The sequence below is a fragment of the Ammodytes marinus genome (genome assembly GCF_949987685.1).
Source record: "Ammodytes marinus genome assembly, chromosome: 21".
NCBI lineage: Eukaryota > Metazoa > Chordata > Actinopteri > Uranoscopiformes > Ammodytidae > Ammodytes > Ammodytes marinus.
Genome location: NC_137225.1, coordinates 16,954,586 through 16,970,665, shown reverse-complemented (window position 1 = coordinate 16,970,665; position 16,080 = coordinate 16,954,586). Strand labels below are relative to the sequence as shown.

General features: G+C 43.0%; 1 protein-coding gene across 12 annotated transcripts in view; it reads left to right on the top strand.

Moving 5' to 3' along the window:
• Nucleotides 1-16,080, top strand: part of kiaa1217 (KIAA1217 ortholog) — a 107,744-nt gene that overhangs the window by 89,889 nt on the left and 1,775 nt on the right. For 6 of the 12 annotated variants that reach the window (XM_080050376.1, XM_080050366.1, XM_080050368.1 and 3 more), the window contains 14 exons: nucleotides 58-162; nucleotides 670-719; nucleotides 2,349-2,488; nucleotides 2,603-2,778; nucleotides 4,625-4,755; nucleotides 5,330-5,477; nucleotides 6,556-7,051; nucleotides 7,443-7,644; nucleotides 7,762-8,051; nucleotides 8,723-8,878; nucleotides 9,169-9,291; nucleotides 12,577-12,657; nucleotides 12,760-14,379; nucleotides 14,929-15,060. In XM_080050376.1, the coding sequence (XP_079906502.1) occupies nucleotides 58-162; nucleotides 670-719; nucleotides 2,349-2,488; nucleotides 2,603-2,778; nucleotides 4,625-4,755; nucleotides 5,330-5,477; nucleotides 6,556-7,051; nucleotides 7,443-7,644; nucleotides 7,762-8,051; nucleotides 8,723-8,878; nucleotides 9,169-9,291; nucleotides 12,577-12,657; nucleotides 12,760-14,379; nucleotides 14,929-15,060 (3,850 nt within the window). The remainder of the gene's footprint in view (nucleotides 1-57; nucleotides 163-669; nucleotides 720-2,348; nucleotides 2,489-2,602; nucleotides 2,779-4,624; nucleotides 4,756-5,329; nucleotides 5,478-6,555; nucleotides 7,052-7,442; nucleotides 7,645-7,761; nucleotides 8,052-8,722; nucleotides 8,879-9,168; nucleotides 9,292-12,576; nucleotides 12,658-12,759; nucleotides 14,380-14,928; nucleotides 15,061-16,080) is intronic. The other 6 variants (XM_080050370.1, XM_080050369.1, XM_080050372.1 and 3 more) reach the window with 6 other exon arrangements.

The following is a 16,080-nucleotide window of genomic DNA, read 5'->3' as shown; positions in this document are numbered from 1 at the left end:
GCTGTTATATCCAACAGGCCTCAGTGTTGAAAGTAGAATTTTTTGATGTTTCTGCAGAAAGCGAATGAAGGAAATGGAGCAACAGATTGCCAGCTTGACTGGTCTTGTTCAGCATGCACTTTTAAAGGGGCCAAACACTAGTGGCACCAAGGAGCCTCCAAGGTAAGCAACCACAGTATAGGACAGAGAGCTAGGCAGCAGGGGGAAATGAAGTTTCAAATGGCAAGCCTGGCCATCCAGCCAAAGCAGGAAAGAATAAAGAATCCCCTCTGTGATGGCCATATCAAACACTCAGGTTCAATAGCATCTGGTAAAGAGGAAATAGCATTGACTGTGAATCTGATATTGAAGTCATTTGCTGTCTACATAAATGGCCACTATGTATGGTCTATCGGGCTGCATCTCAACTCTTTGCTTTTCGATCTTCCCTATATGTGTTTGACCGTTAGTCTAAAAGGTCTGTGATGGCAATTACTTTGTATGTTTCTAGGCTGTATTGAACACTTGTTAACATCATTAACATCACTTAACCTCTCTGTCTTTCCCATCATAATTGGTTGCAATGTGTTTGTTTTGACTAATACTAACCTATGAATATAAAGTGCCCCCAAAATGCTGCTGTTGATTTTTCTTTGGGCGATTCTCTAATGAAATTTTCTCTGGCTACAGTGAGAGGCCACCGAAAATATCATCGCCAGCCCACAGCACACATAGCTCAGGTTAGTATCACTGTTATTCTGTTCCATTTGATTACTCCTTTTCTTTTTTCTAAACAAGAGATTTAGCGTCATAATGTCTTGTGCAGACAAGCCCACACATCAGTGTCAGTCAACAGTCGGCAATGAGCACTTTTGGAGGGAGGGAAAACAAAGTCGGGTTTCTTTACTTGTCATCGGTTCATATCTCCTTACAACCCTCCCCCACCCAGTACATCCAGTTTAATAGGAGATAAGAGATATAAACTAGCAGAGCTAACGCGAGCTCCTCAACCTAAAACAAGACGCTATTACTTCTCAAGCCTGCCACGATGATTCAGCGATTCAATCTCGGCTCGGCAGCTGCCCGTGGCCAGATCCTGTTTGGATAAAAAAATATCTGCAACCTCTGCAGTGGCATGGAGAAAGCACAATGTGTCTGGAGAGCTAATCTCATGTCCCATGACACATTATATTATTTAGCTTTCGGGGGGATTTACTTGTCATGTTGTGAATCTCCAAAACATCAAAATAGTTACAGCTCGGACCAGACTGTCTTTACATCATACATGAGAAACCAGTGGCTCTTTCTTTGTTTGCCATCCCTCAAATTCACAGCCTGCACTTCTTATGATGGACATTGTGTCCCATAGGCCCAAAACAAAACAAGCTGTGGACATTGTAACTTGTACTTCAGGTCTAGGCAGCTGTCAGTTATGTGAGGAATAGCTGTTTGGGATTATGAAGACAAAAGTTTGTTCTTTTACTTCCCTCAACAGAGGGTGAGACTCTGCACCAAGGGAGCTTAGACTGCACGCTGAACATTCCCTGGCCAATTGTGTAACTCACAGACTGGGACACAATTTAAACTTTTACGAAAACCTTTAATAGGGGTTAGTGAGAAAATGTTCTTTTGCAATTTGAGTAAAAGCAACCCTATTAATGGTGAAGTCTTCAATTCAACTTGCTCCGAGGAAAAACTTACTTGGATCCAATTATAAACTGATATTTAATTCAATCAGGTCTCGTTCGATTGACTGTCCCCTGTTTCTGATTAAAAAAAGATTGAAAATATATGAATACATAAAGGTCATTAGAGTCCAAACTCATGCTTGGAGTTTTGAGAAAAGATCGATTTGAAATATTATTGTTGTTGACCATGTGGGACAACCTCGCTCAAACCACAAACATTAGCTCCTTTGGTTTCCATGGTTTTTCTAGCTTTTTTCCATTTAACTAAAAGGCCGAAATTAGTTGACAGACATTTCAGAGGTGCAGCCAATATGAGTGCCAGTATATGTGTGTTTATTTGTGCAGTGGGGAAAAAGACAGCCACGGAGAGTTCAGTCAATCATTACTCAACATTAGGAACAAACCACTGCATTGCCAGAGAAAATGTGTTTTGCAGACATGTTCAATCTAACCAATAATTTGTCGGGTAGAGTCAGACAGGACGGGTATATGGAAAATAAAAACTCTGTCTACTCCCTGTAAGGGGAAAACTATATTTTTTACTTTTATGTGCCTGTTAAATAGTTTAAGGTGTCATGTTTACTTTAGTATAATGACAAGAGCAATAATAAAGCATGATGATATATTATTTAAGGAACAACAAGCTATAACTTGATTTCCCCCCTTTCCTCACTGATACAGGTGGTTCCCCAGTATTGGCTCTCAAGAGCAGTGCAGCCCTGTCAGACAAGGGTTCAGTTCCTCTCAAAGTCAACCTCCTGCAGTTCAGGAAGAATGTCTCTGACCTCAGGATGCAACTCCATCAGATGAGGCAGCTGCAGGCAAGACCTCTTTGTCCTTTTAATTCATTTCAAGTGTTTTAGTGTCCACGATGGCTTCCTGGTATGCAGTTCTGTCTCTTAATATCTCATTCCCGCTGTGTTGATCCCCCACAGCTCCAGAACCAGGAGGCATTGAGAGTCCAGCTGAAGCGGGCAGAGCAGGAGATCAGTGTTAAACTGGCAGAGGCCATGCGCGGTCTGGAGGATCCTGTCCAGAGGCAAAGAGCTTTGGTAGAGGAGGACAGGCACAAGTACTTGGGCTTGGAGGAGCGTGTCCTCACACAACTCGGGTAAGAGTTCACCTGAATGACTTTCCGTGACAAGTCGTCGTATCCTGTCGTAAGATGGACAGTTTTGTTTGTTTGCATTCATTACTTCAGTTTTTTTTGTTTGGGGTTTTAACTCTTTTCATGGCAGTATTAAGAGACGATTCAGCACACACCCACGGAGCTCCAGGCGAGGTTCTTCCATTTATAGGAAATCCCCAAAAGTTTGTATTTTTACCAGCTCACCTGGGCTATTCACTCCTAAACTCTTTGGCAAGCCAACACCCTCCAAATTACAGCCCACAGGTTTATACAGGCTAGCTCTGCCTCTGCCTCTGAGAGACAGGAGTCTGCAACAATGGACCCAACTATGGTGTAAGCACTCGCTACTCTGCTCTTATTTTAATTCACTTCTCTTGTGTCGCCAACAGGGAGCAGCAATAAAATAATTTAATTTCTATATTTACAGGCAAGGTCAAACACCTTTGTCCTAATAAACACAATGATAGCAGCTCATGGACACTGGGATATGAACAGGCGGAAACCTTGGATTGAGCTCACTGTTACCCTTGGTATCCAGCCAGTCGTGAGTCAGCGAAACAGGGCTGCTGGCACTTTAAATAAGGCTTGGTAATTAGGGCTGCTTGGCCTTAAGACCAGTAGGGGAATGTGTTGTGAAAAAGCTCTGCCCTCTGAAGAGGAGAACTAAATCTATCACGACCTGAGGGCATATTTTGTTACATTTTATAGCTCTGGGGCAACAGAAAATGCTCAGTAACTTTAAATTACAAAAAGTGGTACTATGTGGAATAGTTTGTCAAGTGATCCACGGACAGGAATACTTTAAAAAGCAGGCGAAAATAACATGACAAAGCTGCAACAGAGCAGAGATACTGTTAATCTAAGTAGTGTGCCAGGAACTGTCTTGTAAGTGTGTTTTAATCATTACAGCTAGAGTATTTTAGGCTATTGTTTGGGAGCCCATTTTGAAATATGAAGTTTATTACAGTATATTTACAGTATATAAAAAGAGAATAGCAAAAAGTGCATGAGGATTTCTCCAGCAAATGCAATCTTTATAACCTGATCTGTATAGGATGCTTCGTTATAGTCTAACATTTTTGAGACGTGCTCTATCTGTTATTGTTGGTGGGAGGCTTGATAAAAGGGGAAAGTCTGTGTTTTTTATTGTCCTTGTTGGGAAGTTCCATAAAAGAGTGTTTCTCAAAGGTACTCGGCCACTATGAAACACTGTTTTAGTCCCCTGCATGCTATCCACCACTGCACACAATGTTATCGTTCGGCACATTTCCCAGCGGAGTGGCCATTTTTCTCGAGCCCTTGGAGGACCTGTGAAGCAGCGTGATGGGTTTTGTCTATGTGAGGATATGTATAGTCAGCATGTAAACATTTGTAGTTTTGTGAGGAGTTCCAATCCAATCTAGACAAAGCGTTCTAATTGAGACAGGGGAATGGACTGCGCAGTGGAAATGTTTATTGTCGCAGTTAATCCTTTCACCTATGATTGTTTTTAATGGATCTGGTATCTATAGCCTGCTCTCGCCATCATCAGGATAAATGTGATCGTTAAGATAAATAATTGTGTCCTGCCCCCTAGTGTTGGAGAAGAGTTAATAAAATGTGAATTGTGGTGTGTGTGTGAAAATCTATTCTTCTCTGTGTCACAGAAGAAAATCTTTCGTAAAATGGAATTATATACATGCAATGCAACATCTGATGACAAGTTTCCAATTCTGCCGTTAAACATATTCGTCGAAGAAAAATTCCCCATTATGTGTCATTACAGATTGCTGCAGGAGAAGTTGGATTCGATCTCTCAACTCTTAAATTCTTTGTTTTGTCTCCGCAGTGAGCTGGAGAAGTACGTCGGCTCTCTGCAGAAAGACTCGGCAGCAACACGCAGAGTGGTGACCCTGAAGGACGTGGAGGAGGGAGCCATGACTCTGAGGAAGGTGGGAGAATCTCTGGCGGGGCTCAAAGGTGAGACTTACTCCTACTAGGAACAATATGCTGCAAAACCCTGTTACAAATTGTTTTAGTTAGCTTAATAGTTACTATGATTAATAAAATAAATCTACTAGTAAAATGTGGATCTTCTATTATATCGGGATAGCACAGGCGTCTTCTCAAATATTGGATACATGCCAATGGATCTATAGGTAATTGGGCTATTTTTTAATATCATACTAAGTTCAAAGCAATTTATGTTGCTCATTATGAATTATCGTTTCATTATTAATTTGGACATCCTCTGCCCTTATTTACAGACCACCCTCTATGTAGAAAACCTAACCATGAAACTGTACTACTACCAGAGGCCATGTAGTTATTTTAATTACCGTAGTTTTTATTTTTTTGCATATATTTTTTTTTCAAAGTAATGCATGTGTCCCATTGAACAGCTGTTAATCTTTTCAACGTTACCAATATGAGTTTCTCTGAAAACTTGTAGTGCTGGCATGTGGCTTTTGCACAGCAATAACATTTTAGGGGTCAAGGAATTGGTCAAAAAATATATGTGCAATTTTCTCCATCTGTGTGTGTGTGTTCTCAGGAGAGTTCCCAGCCCTGCAGACCAGAATGCGGTCTGTGCTCCGGGTGGAAGTGGAAGCTGTCAAGTTCTTGAAGGAGGAGCCTCATAAGCTGGACAGCATGCTGAAACGGGTCAAGGGCCTGACCGACTCACTCAGCGGTCTGAGAAGGTAGAGGGAAAAATGGAGAGAAGGAACCAGTAGAAAAGTGTGCTTTGGTATGAGGGGCTTAGAGAGAGAGAGATACAGACAGAGAGAGAGAGAAGGAGAGAGAGAGAGAGAGAGAGAGAGAGAAGGAGAGAGAGACAGACAGAGAGAGAGAGAGAGAAAGTGGGGGGAACTTGAGATGAAAACAATAAAAGAGCACTCTGCTGGGCTTCTCACAGGGGTCCATGATGTGGGAGATTGCACTGTTAGATTTTATCTGCAAGCAGGTTTCCATCCCATCAAAGATGTCATTCCGTGTGGATAGAGTAGTGTGTTGATTAACTTCCATCGCCTTCACTGAAGCAAAGAGTGAATTAATTTGGTGGACAGACACACTGCGGCGGCTCATTTCCATTTTAATATGTCACAGATACCAAATTCGCTCCAGACTTTTTCTCTCACTCTATGACCCAAAACATACCCAGTCGCCAAACCAGAAGATCATCATAGCTTTTGATAGTGTTTTTACTCCTCATGTCAGAGCTAATCCTAAAATGTTGTCCACTTTATAATGGGATTTGATGTATTTTCAATCTGGAGGAGAAATCAAAAAGACCATGAATACACATTTTTCTATCAATGTATTTTTATTATTTTATTATTATTTTTATTTATTTATTTTATTTAAACAATGACTTATAAATGAGTGACCAAATGTAGTACAAATCTAGTTATTTTTTTACAGAGTATCCCATTCTATTTCTTTTTTTGTTTATTGCATTTTCAGTGACATACACATTTTAAAAAGTAGTATGAAGTGTCAAAACGGTGTCAAGTATGGCGTTAAATAAAAAAGAGAGAACAAAAGACAATACATAATGAAATAAAGAAACAAAACAAAAATAAAAATAAGATTCAAGTACGATAATAAAAAAATCAAGTAAAATTCAATCCAAAACACTATACATGTCGTTAAGACATAAAATCAAGTGGTTATTCTGGCGTGTGAAATAAATAGTCCCCAAATGTTATTAGCAAGCGCACCGTTTATTGTACAACTAACTTTCATCTTCTTATCCCATACTTTCCTTCCTCTCTGCAGAGGCACCGCTGAAGGCCCTCAGAAAGGACCTGAACCTTCTGCTCCTGTCCCGGTGAACAACAGCCCTTCAGCAGCAGCAGCAGAAGCCCCAGTGGAAGCCTCCTCAGCAGGGTCAGCCCCGCCGGAGCCCCAGAACTCCACCATCAAATCAGAGGTGATGCCTTCCTCTCCGGTGGTCATCCATCATGTGCAGAGCTCCCCGGTCCACATGCAGCAGTCCCAGCAGTCTGCAGCCCTGACAGTTACTCCCAGTCCCCCGCTCACCCCCACCCCCACTCTCAACCCCTCTCACATCCCTGGTCACAACCCAGGCAAGAGTCAAGGCCGGGAATCTCCCAAAGGGGCGGCCACCTCCGATCCACCGAGTCCCGCCTGCCTAAAAAAGACCAACGGGAACCCGGTGAATAATGGCAACGGCACCGCCAGCCCGGGTCTTGTCATAGAGGAGCTCCAGAGCAGCAAGGACAAGAGCAAAAATCGAGCTATGCACATCGAGGTATGTTAGTCTCCTTCCAATCATTATTTGGTGACTTGATTTATTTTGATCCCATATAGTTAAAAGGTGGAGTCAGTGATTCTGGAGAACGCCTGTTGTTAAAAAAAACTTGTTGTTAAAGATTAATGATCCGCTACCTGTATTTACTGTATGTGCACTGAAATTTATTTTGGAATTAATACACAGTCTAGGCTCTGCCTCTGTCAACTGATATGTAAAAAAAGCGTATTGTCAACAAAAGGGGCCCACCATAGCATGCCAGTTTACAGAGCCTTTATATCACCATATAGCTTAAACTTTAAGCTATATGGTGATATTTCGATGCTCCCATTATGCATTTAGTTGATTCAGTTTAAAAAATCCCATAATTTTTTTTCTTTTCTCTGTGTAGGCAGCAGAGAAGGAGTGGGAGGAGAGGAGGCAGAACTTGACTCAATATGATGGAAAAGAGTTTGAGAAGATCCTACAGGAGGCCCAGGTCAACATGATGAAGGGCATGCCCAATCAAGGGATGGAAGAGAACCCAGCACTGCCCCCTGCTGCTACTACTGGAGAACAAGCCCACATCCAAAATACTGTGGAGTCACCATCAGGTACAAATCTTAACATAAAAGTGACATTAAGACACAAATATGGGCTATGAATAACACACAACACTTTTAAGAACCATAAAAAATAAAACTTTATATTACTTTTTTTTTTTATGGCAGAAGAGCCCCAGTCCGAGCCTGCCTCGGACAAAGCAGCCAAGAAGGGGCCCGAGAGACTCCCGAAGCCTCTGCCGGAGAAACCAGCCAAACCTGCCCTGGAGAAACCCTCCAAAACTGCCACCAAAGCAGCCCCCACTGAAGGTTTAACCAGGCAGGGCTCTGAGAAGGCCAGCAAGTCCCCACCGCCGCCTCCACCCAGGAAAAGCTACCCCAGCACCAGCTCAGGCATGACCACCACACGCACTGGAGAGGTGGTGTACACCAGCAGGAAGGAGTCCTTCTCAGCTCAGGTTAGTCTGATCCCACGCAGGTTCTCTCAAATGTTTTCAGATACATTTGTTATTGAGAAATAAAAACTCTCCTTAACTTTTCTCATTCTAAAATTGCAAATACCATATTGGTAACAGTGGAGATCTCTCAGTGAGCCGTTTTAGATTCTGATAGATTCAGTACAATGCCACAGTACAACGTTGACTTCCGCTACAGCGTCGTCTCCCCCAAACTCTTTAAAGTGACTGCTCCGATCGCCATCTCCATAAAGTTACAGACTAACTATGCAAAAGTACCACATACAAACCCACTTCAAAAATACGGTACTATCCCTTTTATGATAGCCTGTGAAAAACCCAATATATGATGTAATTGAAATAACAGTTCACCATTTTGGGAAATGTATTTGTTTAGCTTTTTTCCCCCGAGAGTAAGATAAGAATATTGATAACATTAGTATGAAATAATTATGAAGCAGACCAGAGCCAGGGGGCGATTAGCTTTGCTTAGCATAAACACTGTAACCAGAGAAATAGACAGCCTCTAAAGCTCACTAATTATTGTAAACAAACAGTAATGTGAAAAATACAAGAGGAGGTTTTACAGGGAGCTTTAGGAGAGGATTTGTTGTTCTGCTGTAAGGCTTTGGAAAATAAATGACTCAATAATTTTCCCCTCTTTAAATCCGAAGGAGGGTGAAGAGGACGCTCCACCTCCCTCTCCCCTAAACAAGCCCGCAAAGGTTCCCCCAGAGACCAAGCCCAAGCCGGCCAGCCCGACCCCTGTCAATGCTTCTACTGCCAGGGAAGAGGAGGATGAAGGGGACAAGATCATGGCAGAGCTCCAGGTAAGATACACACACACACACACACACACACACACACATTCCTTAAAAATGTGAACAAAAACAATCAATAGGTGTAACGTCTGCTGGAATTTGCTGATCTATGCATTGCGGAAGTGGGGTGGTGGCGTATTATTTTTTCCCATGGTGGTTGGCCTTTCTTAACTCCTTGACTTTGAATCCAGCTTTCTCACGTGTGGTGGTAAATGGTGGTGGTTAAACACTCGACCCTTCCTACTTCCTCAAAATCTTTGTTCCCCCGTTTTCCCCCTTCACTTTTCTCCACTCTTTAGGTTTTCCAGATGTGCACAGTTAAGGATGTAGGGGTGAAAAATTTGGTAGAACCCTCTACCCGAATTGAACCCCAAATCAGAGAACTAAGACCGGGGCCCTTATTGCCCCTCAAAGAGAAAAAGGTAAAATATATTTCGCCGCGCAGCCTCCCAGCTAACTGCCTGCCTCTGCCAACTGTCTGATACAATCAATGGCTGTGTCTTAACCCCCTTCTACAACTCTTGCACTCCCCTTGCTTTGGCTCGAGAGAAACCTGTAACAGCTGCCTCCAAAAAAACTCCTTTCCCTGCTGCCTCAGTTTTCTTCCTTTCTCGTGAATCTGCTGGATATGACAGCTTGAATATGTCAGGATTAAGTCTGCATAAAATGAAGCCTCTGAAAAGATGCTATGTGTCTTTTGTGCGTCGGGACCAGACAACAATGTGTTTTGCGACTGGTTTAATTCTATCACTTGTTTTGTTTTTTTCTCTAAAACAATAAAGACCCTCGGCACTGTATTTTACAGGCAATTCAATCGTCTTGTGTCTTTCTTTAAAACCATGTCATCTTACGAAATCCACAGACCAAATATTTTCTAAAATTGATAGACAATTGAGAGAAGCAACGTATTGAAAACTCACCTGGTATAGGCACAACCTGTTTTTGCAGACTTGGTTCACTAGAGGTCAGACTGGCGACTTTGCATGCTACTCTCCCCCTAACTTATACTTTTCTGAGGAATTACTTTTCTGTTTCTCTTTCTCTGTGCACAACCTCACTTCGGTTTGCTTTCCCAGCTTTACACCTAAATAACAAACACAAACTAATAATTTTTTCACATTTAGGTTAGCAATACATTTGTTTAATATGATTTTTTCAATCAATGTGACAAAGAGGACAGGTATGTTCAAGTTGCCTTGTAATTTTTGTTTGTATAAAATCAGCTCTCATATAACTCTAATTGAAATTAGAGGTGTATGAATGCATGTTAAGCTAGTTACTGTAAATAAAGACATATAGCTAATTAGCTTATAGCCCAAAGTATTTTGCTGAAGTCAACGTAGTTTGAGAAGTGATTTGTATAGTGTCAACAGTGCATACTGCATGAACAAGAGAGTCTGCATAAAGGTTCATAGGAGAATTAATAGTAGTAGAAAACTTTATTGTCCCCGTGGGGCAGTTGGGTTTGCGGCACAGTCGCACTTCATGATATGACATCAGACAAATGACACAAACAGATAGTCCATACATCAGACACCGACAGACATAACATGAAGAACATACATTACACACTACAATGCACTATACAAACCAGAAGGAGACACAGTGTCTTGAAACACAGAAAAATGTAACTTTATTGCTATATTAGCAACCGTGGAAGCACAACAACAACAAAAAAAGGCTGGACAGACAGGGTTGAACCATCAATTATGAGCTGATTTGGCTGTTATAACAGCTAGCTAACATGAAGCTGCTTACTAACACATGGTTACCAAGTCCTAAAAGAGGTTTCATGCGGCTTATAGTCTCAGCTTTTTAAACAGTAATATTTATACATTTTGCCTTCATGCATTTTAAAAATTCAGCATTTTATATAAGATTAGATTAGATTCACTTTATTGTCATTACACAGCAACAGGTTACAATGCAACGAAATGTAGAACAAGATATACATTTGACAACACTTGGTATATATCTTGAATCAGTCACAGCAGTACTTTACAGGTCCTTCTCATATAATTAGCATATTGTGATAAAGTTCAATATTTTCTGTAATGTACTGATAAACATTAGACTTTCATATATTTTAGATTCATACACACAACTGAAGTAGGTCAAGCCTTTTATTGTTTTAATATTGATGATTTTGGCAAAAAAGTAAAGAAAAACCAAAAATCCCTATCTCAAAAAAATAGCATATTTCATCCGACCAATAAAAGAAAAGTGTTTTTAATACAAAAAAGTCAACCTTCAAATAATTATGTTCAGTTATGCACTCAATACTTGGTCGGGAATCCTTTCGCAGAAATGACTGCTTCAATGCGGCGTGGCATGGAGGCAATCAGCCTGTGGCACTGCTGAGGTGTTATGGAGGCCCAGGATGCTTCGATAGCGGCCTTAAGCTCATCCACAGTGTTGGGTCTGGTGTCTCTCAACTTCCTCTTCACAATATCCCACAGATTCTCTATGGGGTTCAGGTCAGGAGAGTTGGCAGGCCAATTGAGCACAGTAATACCATGGTCAGTAAACCATTTACCAGTGGTTTTGGCACTGTGAGCAGGTGCCAGGTCTTGTTGAAAAATGAAATCTTCATCTCCATAAAGCTTTTCAGCAGATGGAAGCATGAAGTGCTCCAAAATCTCCTGATAGCTAGCTGCATTGACCCTGCCTTTGATAAAACACAGTGGACCAACACCAGCAGCTGACATGGCACCCCAGACCATCACTGACTGTGGGTACTTGACACTGGACTTCAGGCATTTTGGCATTTCCTTCTCCCCAGTCTTCCTCCAGACTCTGGCACCTTGATTTCCGAATGGCATGCAAAATTTGCTTTCATCCGAAAAAAGTACTTTGGACCACTGAGCAACAGTCCAGTGCTGCTTCTCTGTAGCCCAGGTCAGGCGCTTCTGCCGCTGTTTCTGGTTCAAAAGTGCACGGTGCACGGTGGCTCTGGATGTGTCTACTCCAGACTCAATCCACTGCTTCCGCAGGTCCCCCAAGGTCTGGAATTGGCCCTTCTCCACAATCCTCCTCAGGGTCCGGTCACCTCTTCTGGTTGTGCAGCGTTTTCTGCCACACTTTTTCCTTCCCACAGACTTCCCACTGAGGTGCCTTGATACACCACTCTGGGAACAGCCTATTCGCTCAGAAATTTCTTTCTGTGTCTTACCCTCTTGCTTGAGGGTGTCAATGATGGCCTTCTGGACAGCAGTCAGGTCGGCAGTCTTACCCATGATTGCGGTTTTGAGTAATGAACCAGGCTGGGAGTTTTTAAAAGCCTCAGGAATCTTTTGCAGGTGTTTAGAGTTAATTAGTTGATTCAGATGATTAGGTTAAGAGCTCGTTTAGAGTACTTTTTCATGATATGCTAATTTTTTGAGATAGGAATTTGGGGTTTTCATGAGCTGTATGCCAAAATCATCAGTATTAAAACAACAAAAGACCTGAAATATTTCAGTTGGTGTGCAATTAATCTAAAATATATGAAAGTTCAATTATTATCATTACATTATGGAAAATAATCAACTTTATCACAATATGATGATTATATGAGAAGGACCTGTAGGTACATATTGACAGTAACTGCCCAATGCAGTGTTGACACCATGGATGCTACTGCAATATTGTATGTGAATTCACAGTTAATCCACAACCACCTGACACACCAGTTCGCTGTAATATTATTCCCTCGCACACTGTTCTAGCAGAGCTCAGAGCCCAGTCGAGTGGATAAAGATCCAGACACAGATGAAAATGGGAATACTACTGTCCGACAGAGCCAAGGGGTACGAATACCATCCTATACTTAACATTCCATTAATGTATAATCAAGGTAATATGTTCTGGAATTTTAAAGATTTTTTAACATCCACATCTTCATTTCTCAGGTCATATACTATGTGACTGGCCAGATTCCCAAGGAGCATCCATCTTCGTCAGGAGCGGACCAAACCCATGAACACCACCAAGAGCCCACACAGCCTCCATCACAGGTGTCAAATGTCAATGTTAATGACAATTCTCCAAGCCAGCAACAGCAGCAGCAGCCACTGTCTTCGCCACCCAAATCACCAATAACACCTCCACCCATATCACCCAAGCCTGTGGGCCTGAAAGGATTCAAACTTCCAAGGAAGCAAGTCAAGCGCTCAGAATCCTTGAAGTCCAGTGCAGAAATGGAAAAGGGAAAAATACTCAACAAAATTAACACCGAAAAGAAAAGTAAAGTCATCCAGCAACAACACGTTTCGATGAGTAAGAATATAATACCTGAGCCTGAGGCAACCACAATGGCCATTACCTTGAAAGGGGTGCCTAAACGTATCGTTGCTCCACCTCCCATTGAGTATAGTGAGGATGTTAACGATGAGGCTAGTCTTAGTCAGGACTTACCTGGAGAAGAGGCACCCCCTCCCCCTGACAACATAGCATTTATGATCACCCACAGCAAAGTCCAGGCCCTGTCCTGTGGTGAGTACCAGGATCTGGTCAATGCCAAGAAGGGAAATGTCCAGACGGTTACCGTATGCAACCAGGGGAGGACCACAGGGCACCACAATATGCCACAGGACAACGGCTTCAACAACAAGAAGCCCGTCATCATCATATTCGACGAGCCCATGGACATCCGTTCGGCCTACAAGCGCCTGTCCACAGTCTTCGAATGCGAGGAGGAAATGGACAGGATGCTGTCGGCGGAGCGCATCGACGAGGAGAGCGAGGAGTCCGACGGGGAGAAGGGTGGTTGGCTACAGGTCAAAGCAGGGACAGCTGAGACGCTAGACGGCAAGAAGGTCAGCTCTTCACAGGTGGCCGGGGACCGCACCAGCTTATCGTCGTCATCTTCGTCTTCCATCAGTGAGCTGATGGACGGCGGGGTGAACTCGGAGTCAAACGGTGCCGCCAAGCAGGACGGCGGTAAGAAGAAGTTCAAGTTCAAGTTCCCCAAGAAGCAGCTGGCGGCGCTCACCCAGGCCATCCGCACGGGTACCAAGACGGGCAAGAAGACTCTGCAGGTGGTCGTATACGAGGACGAGGAAGAGTGCGACGGTACCATCAGGCAGCACAAAGAGGCCAAGAGGTTTGAGATTGCGCGCTCCAAAGCCTTAGCAGACCCTCCCAAGGAAACAGCCTCGACAGGGCTTATTAAGAGGCAGGGCTCCGAATCCGTCGGCAGAACAAACGAGATCAGGAAGAACACCTACAAGACACTAGACAGCCTAGAGCAGACCATCAAGCAGCTGGAGAACACCATCAGCGAGATGGGACCTTGCTCCCCGGGAGAACCGGACGACGCAGAAGAAGCTAAGACAGGGAATGGGAAAAGCTCAGAGGGAGCGGGGCTGAAGAGGTCTTCCTCTCTCCCTACCTCCAGAGGCTCAGGCCTTAAGGTACCCAGCAAAAATGCATTGCAGAAGAAGACTAAACCTCAGCTGCTTCCGCGCCCCGTAGTCGTCCCTACTACTACCACCACCACAGTCCCCAGTGCCCCCACCACCGTACAACAGGTCTCACTCTAGCTTTTGTTGCTCCGGGAAGCTTTGGGTCCTTCTTTTTATTTTTCAGTTTACAACCTATCCTCACTCCAACCCTAACCACTGAAATTACCAAAATCATTAATCCACTCCACAGGTGCTTGGAAATCTTGGAAATGTCCCTCGTGGGCTTTCTCCCTCTGTGAAATCATGGTGTCATGATTTTTGGGTTGGGGTGTCATTTTGTTGGGTTTCTGGCTACCATGTTTCTCCTTCAGTTCTCATTGCTAAAACTCTGAGGGGTTTTCAGCAAGTGGCAAATTCATCATCAAAGACACTGTCATGATGACTATAAGCTCTGATATCTCCTTATTCTTGACTGCATGTGTACTGTACCACTGTGTATTGTCTTTGATGTTAACAGTCTCACTGGGTGCATGATCTTGGACTGGTGTTTTTAATGAGGTTCTTTTACCTGTTAGTGCCTTAATTTTTTTCAAACTTCTTATATGGTGTGTGTGTGTGTTTTTCCTTTCTTTTGTTTTATTTCTTGTTTTGTTTTTCGTTTGGATCCCCTTGCAGAACACCACCAGTGTCGCGTCCCCCACTAGTCGGATGCCCGTCCCTTTGTCTGCGAAGTCCAGGCAGTCGCCGGTTACTGACAAAGCAGGAAAACAGCAAAAACTGCAGGACGCTCAGAGGCAGTTTCGACAGGTAGTTTTACTGTAGGGTCTTACCAAGACTAGTGGAAACGAATATATAGGGAATCGAAAAACATGAGGCATGTATTATTAGGGAGTAAAAAAAAAAGACTACCAAAGCTGTGAGATTTCAAGTGTTTTGAAAAGGAAAGAAAATGAATAAAGTCACCACGGTGGCGACTGTGGATCTGTTAATGTTTCTCTCGAGTCTGCTCTGACAAGAAGGCATGCTTGACTCTTGACTGTTACCCCATAACATCACTGTACTGTATGCTTTTGCATGTCCACACTGCTCATGGTTTCACTGTGTTGGCTTCTTGACAAAAAAAAAAAAAAAAAAAAACGTAGAAAAATGGCAAAGGACCGTGGAATCCTATCCTGTCATCACCTGACTTGTCATCACATCTCCAGTTTTCCATCACAGCTGAGTTCCAAAACAGTGTTGCCAACTCCCAGGATGCTTATGGCTACGTTAAACAAATAATACAAACCCCTAACTGACATTTTTGGCTATGCTCCTCCCTTCTCACAATGCACCTCTTCTCAAACCCAACATTACTGCATAGCTTCCTAACCCCACACGGTGATGTATTTCCTTCCCCCTGAAGACTTCGCCACCACTCACCACCTTGCACAGTGACTTTCCAGCCAAAAACACTGGCCCACATTTCCCCTGTTTGCTCCCACTCTTTGTACTCCTAACCCTGTTGTCTAATTCTCTCCAGCCTTCCTATGCATCTCTGCCTTACCAATGCCAACCCACAGCCCCTTTACAACGCCTAACAATCCCTCTAAGACCGGCAGTCTGTAGAGATGCCCCTCTCCTGCCTGCCACCTCGCTGTCTAACCTTTACAGTGTTCTGTTTCTTGGTAACATGTCTAATGCGTCTCACCTTTCATGTAACCTATAAAAACAGAGCTTCTGTGTATGTTGTTTTGGTGTCTTTTAGTTGTGTCTCAGTCATATCAATGTTTGTGTAGTCATAGCCTGTGTTTCTATGTCTTTAACTTGTAGTTTTTTCCAACAATCGTC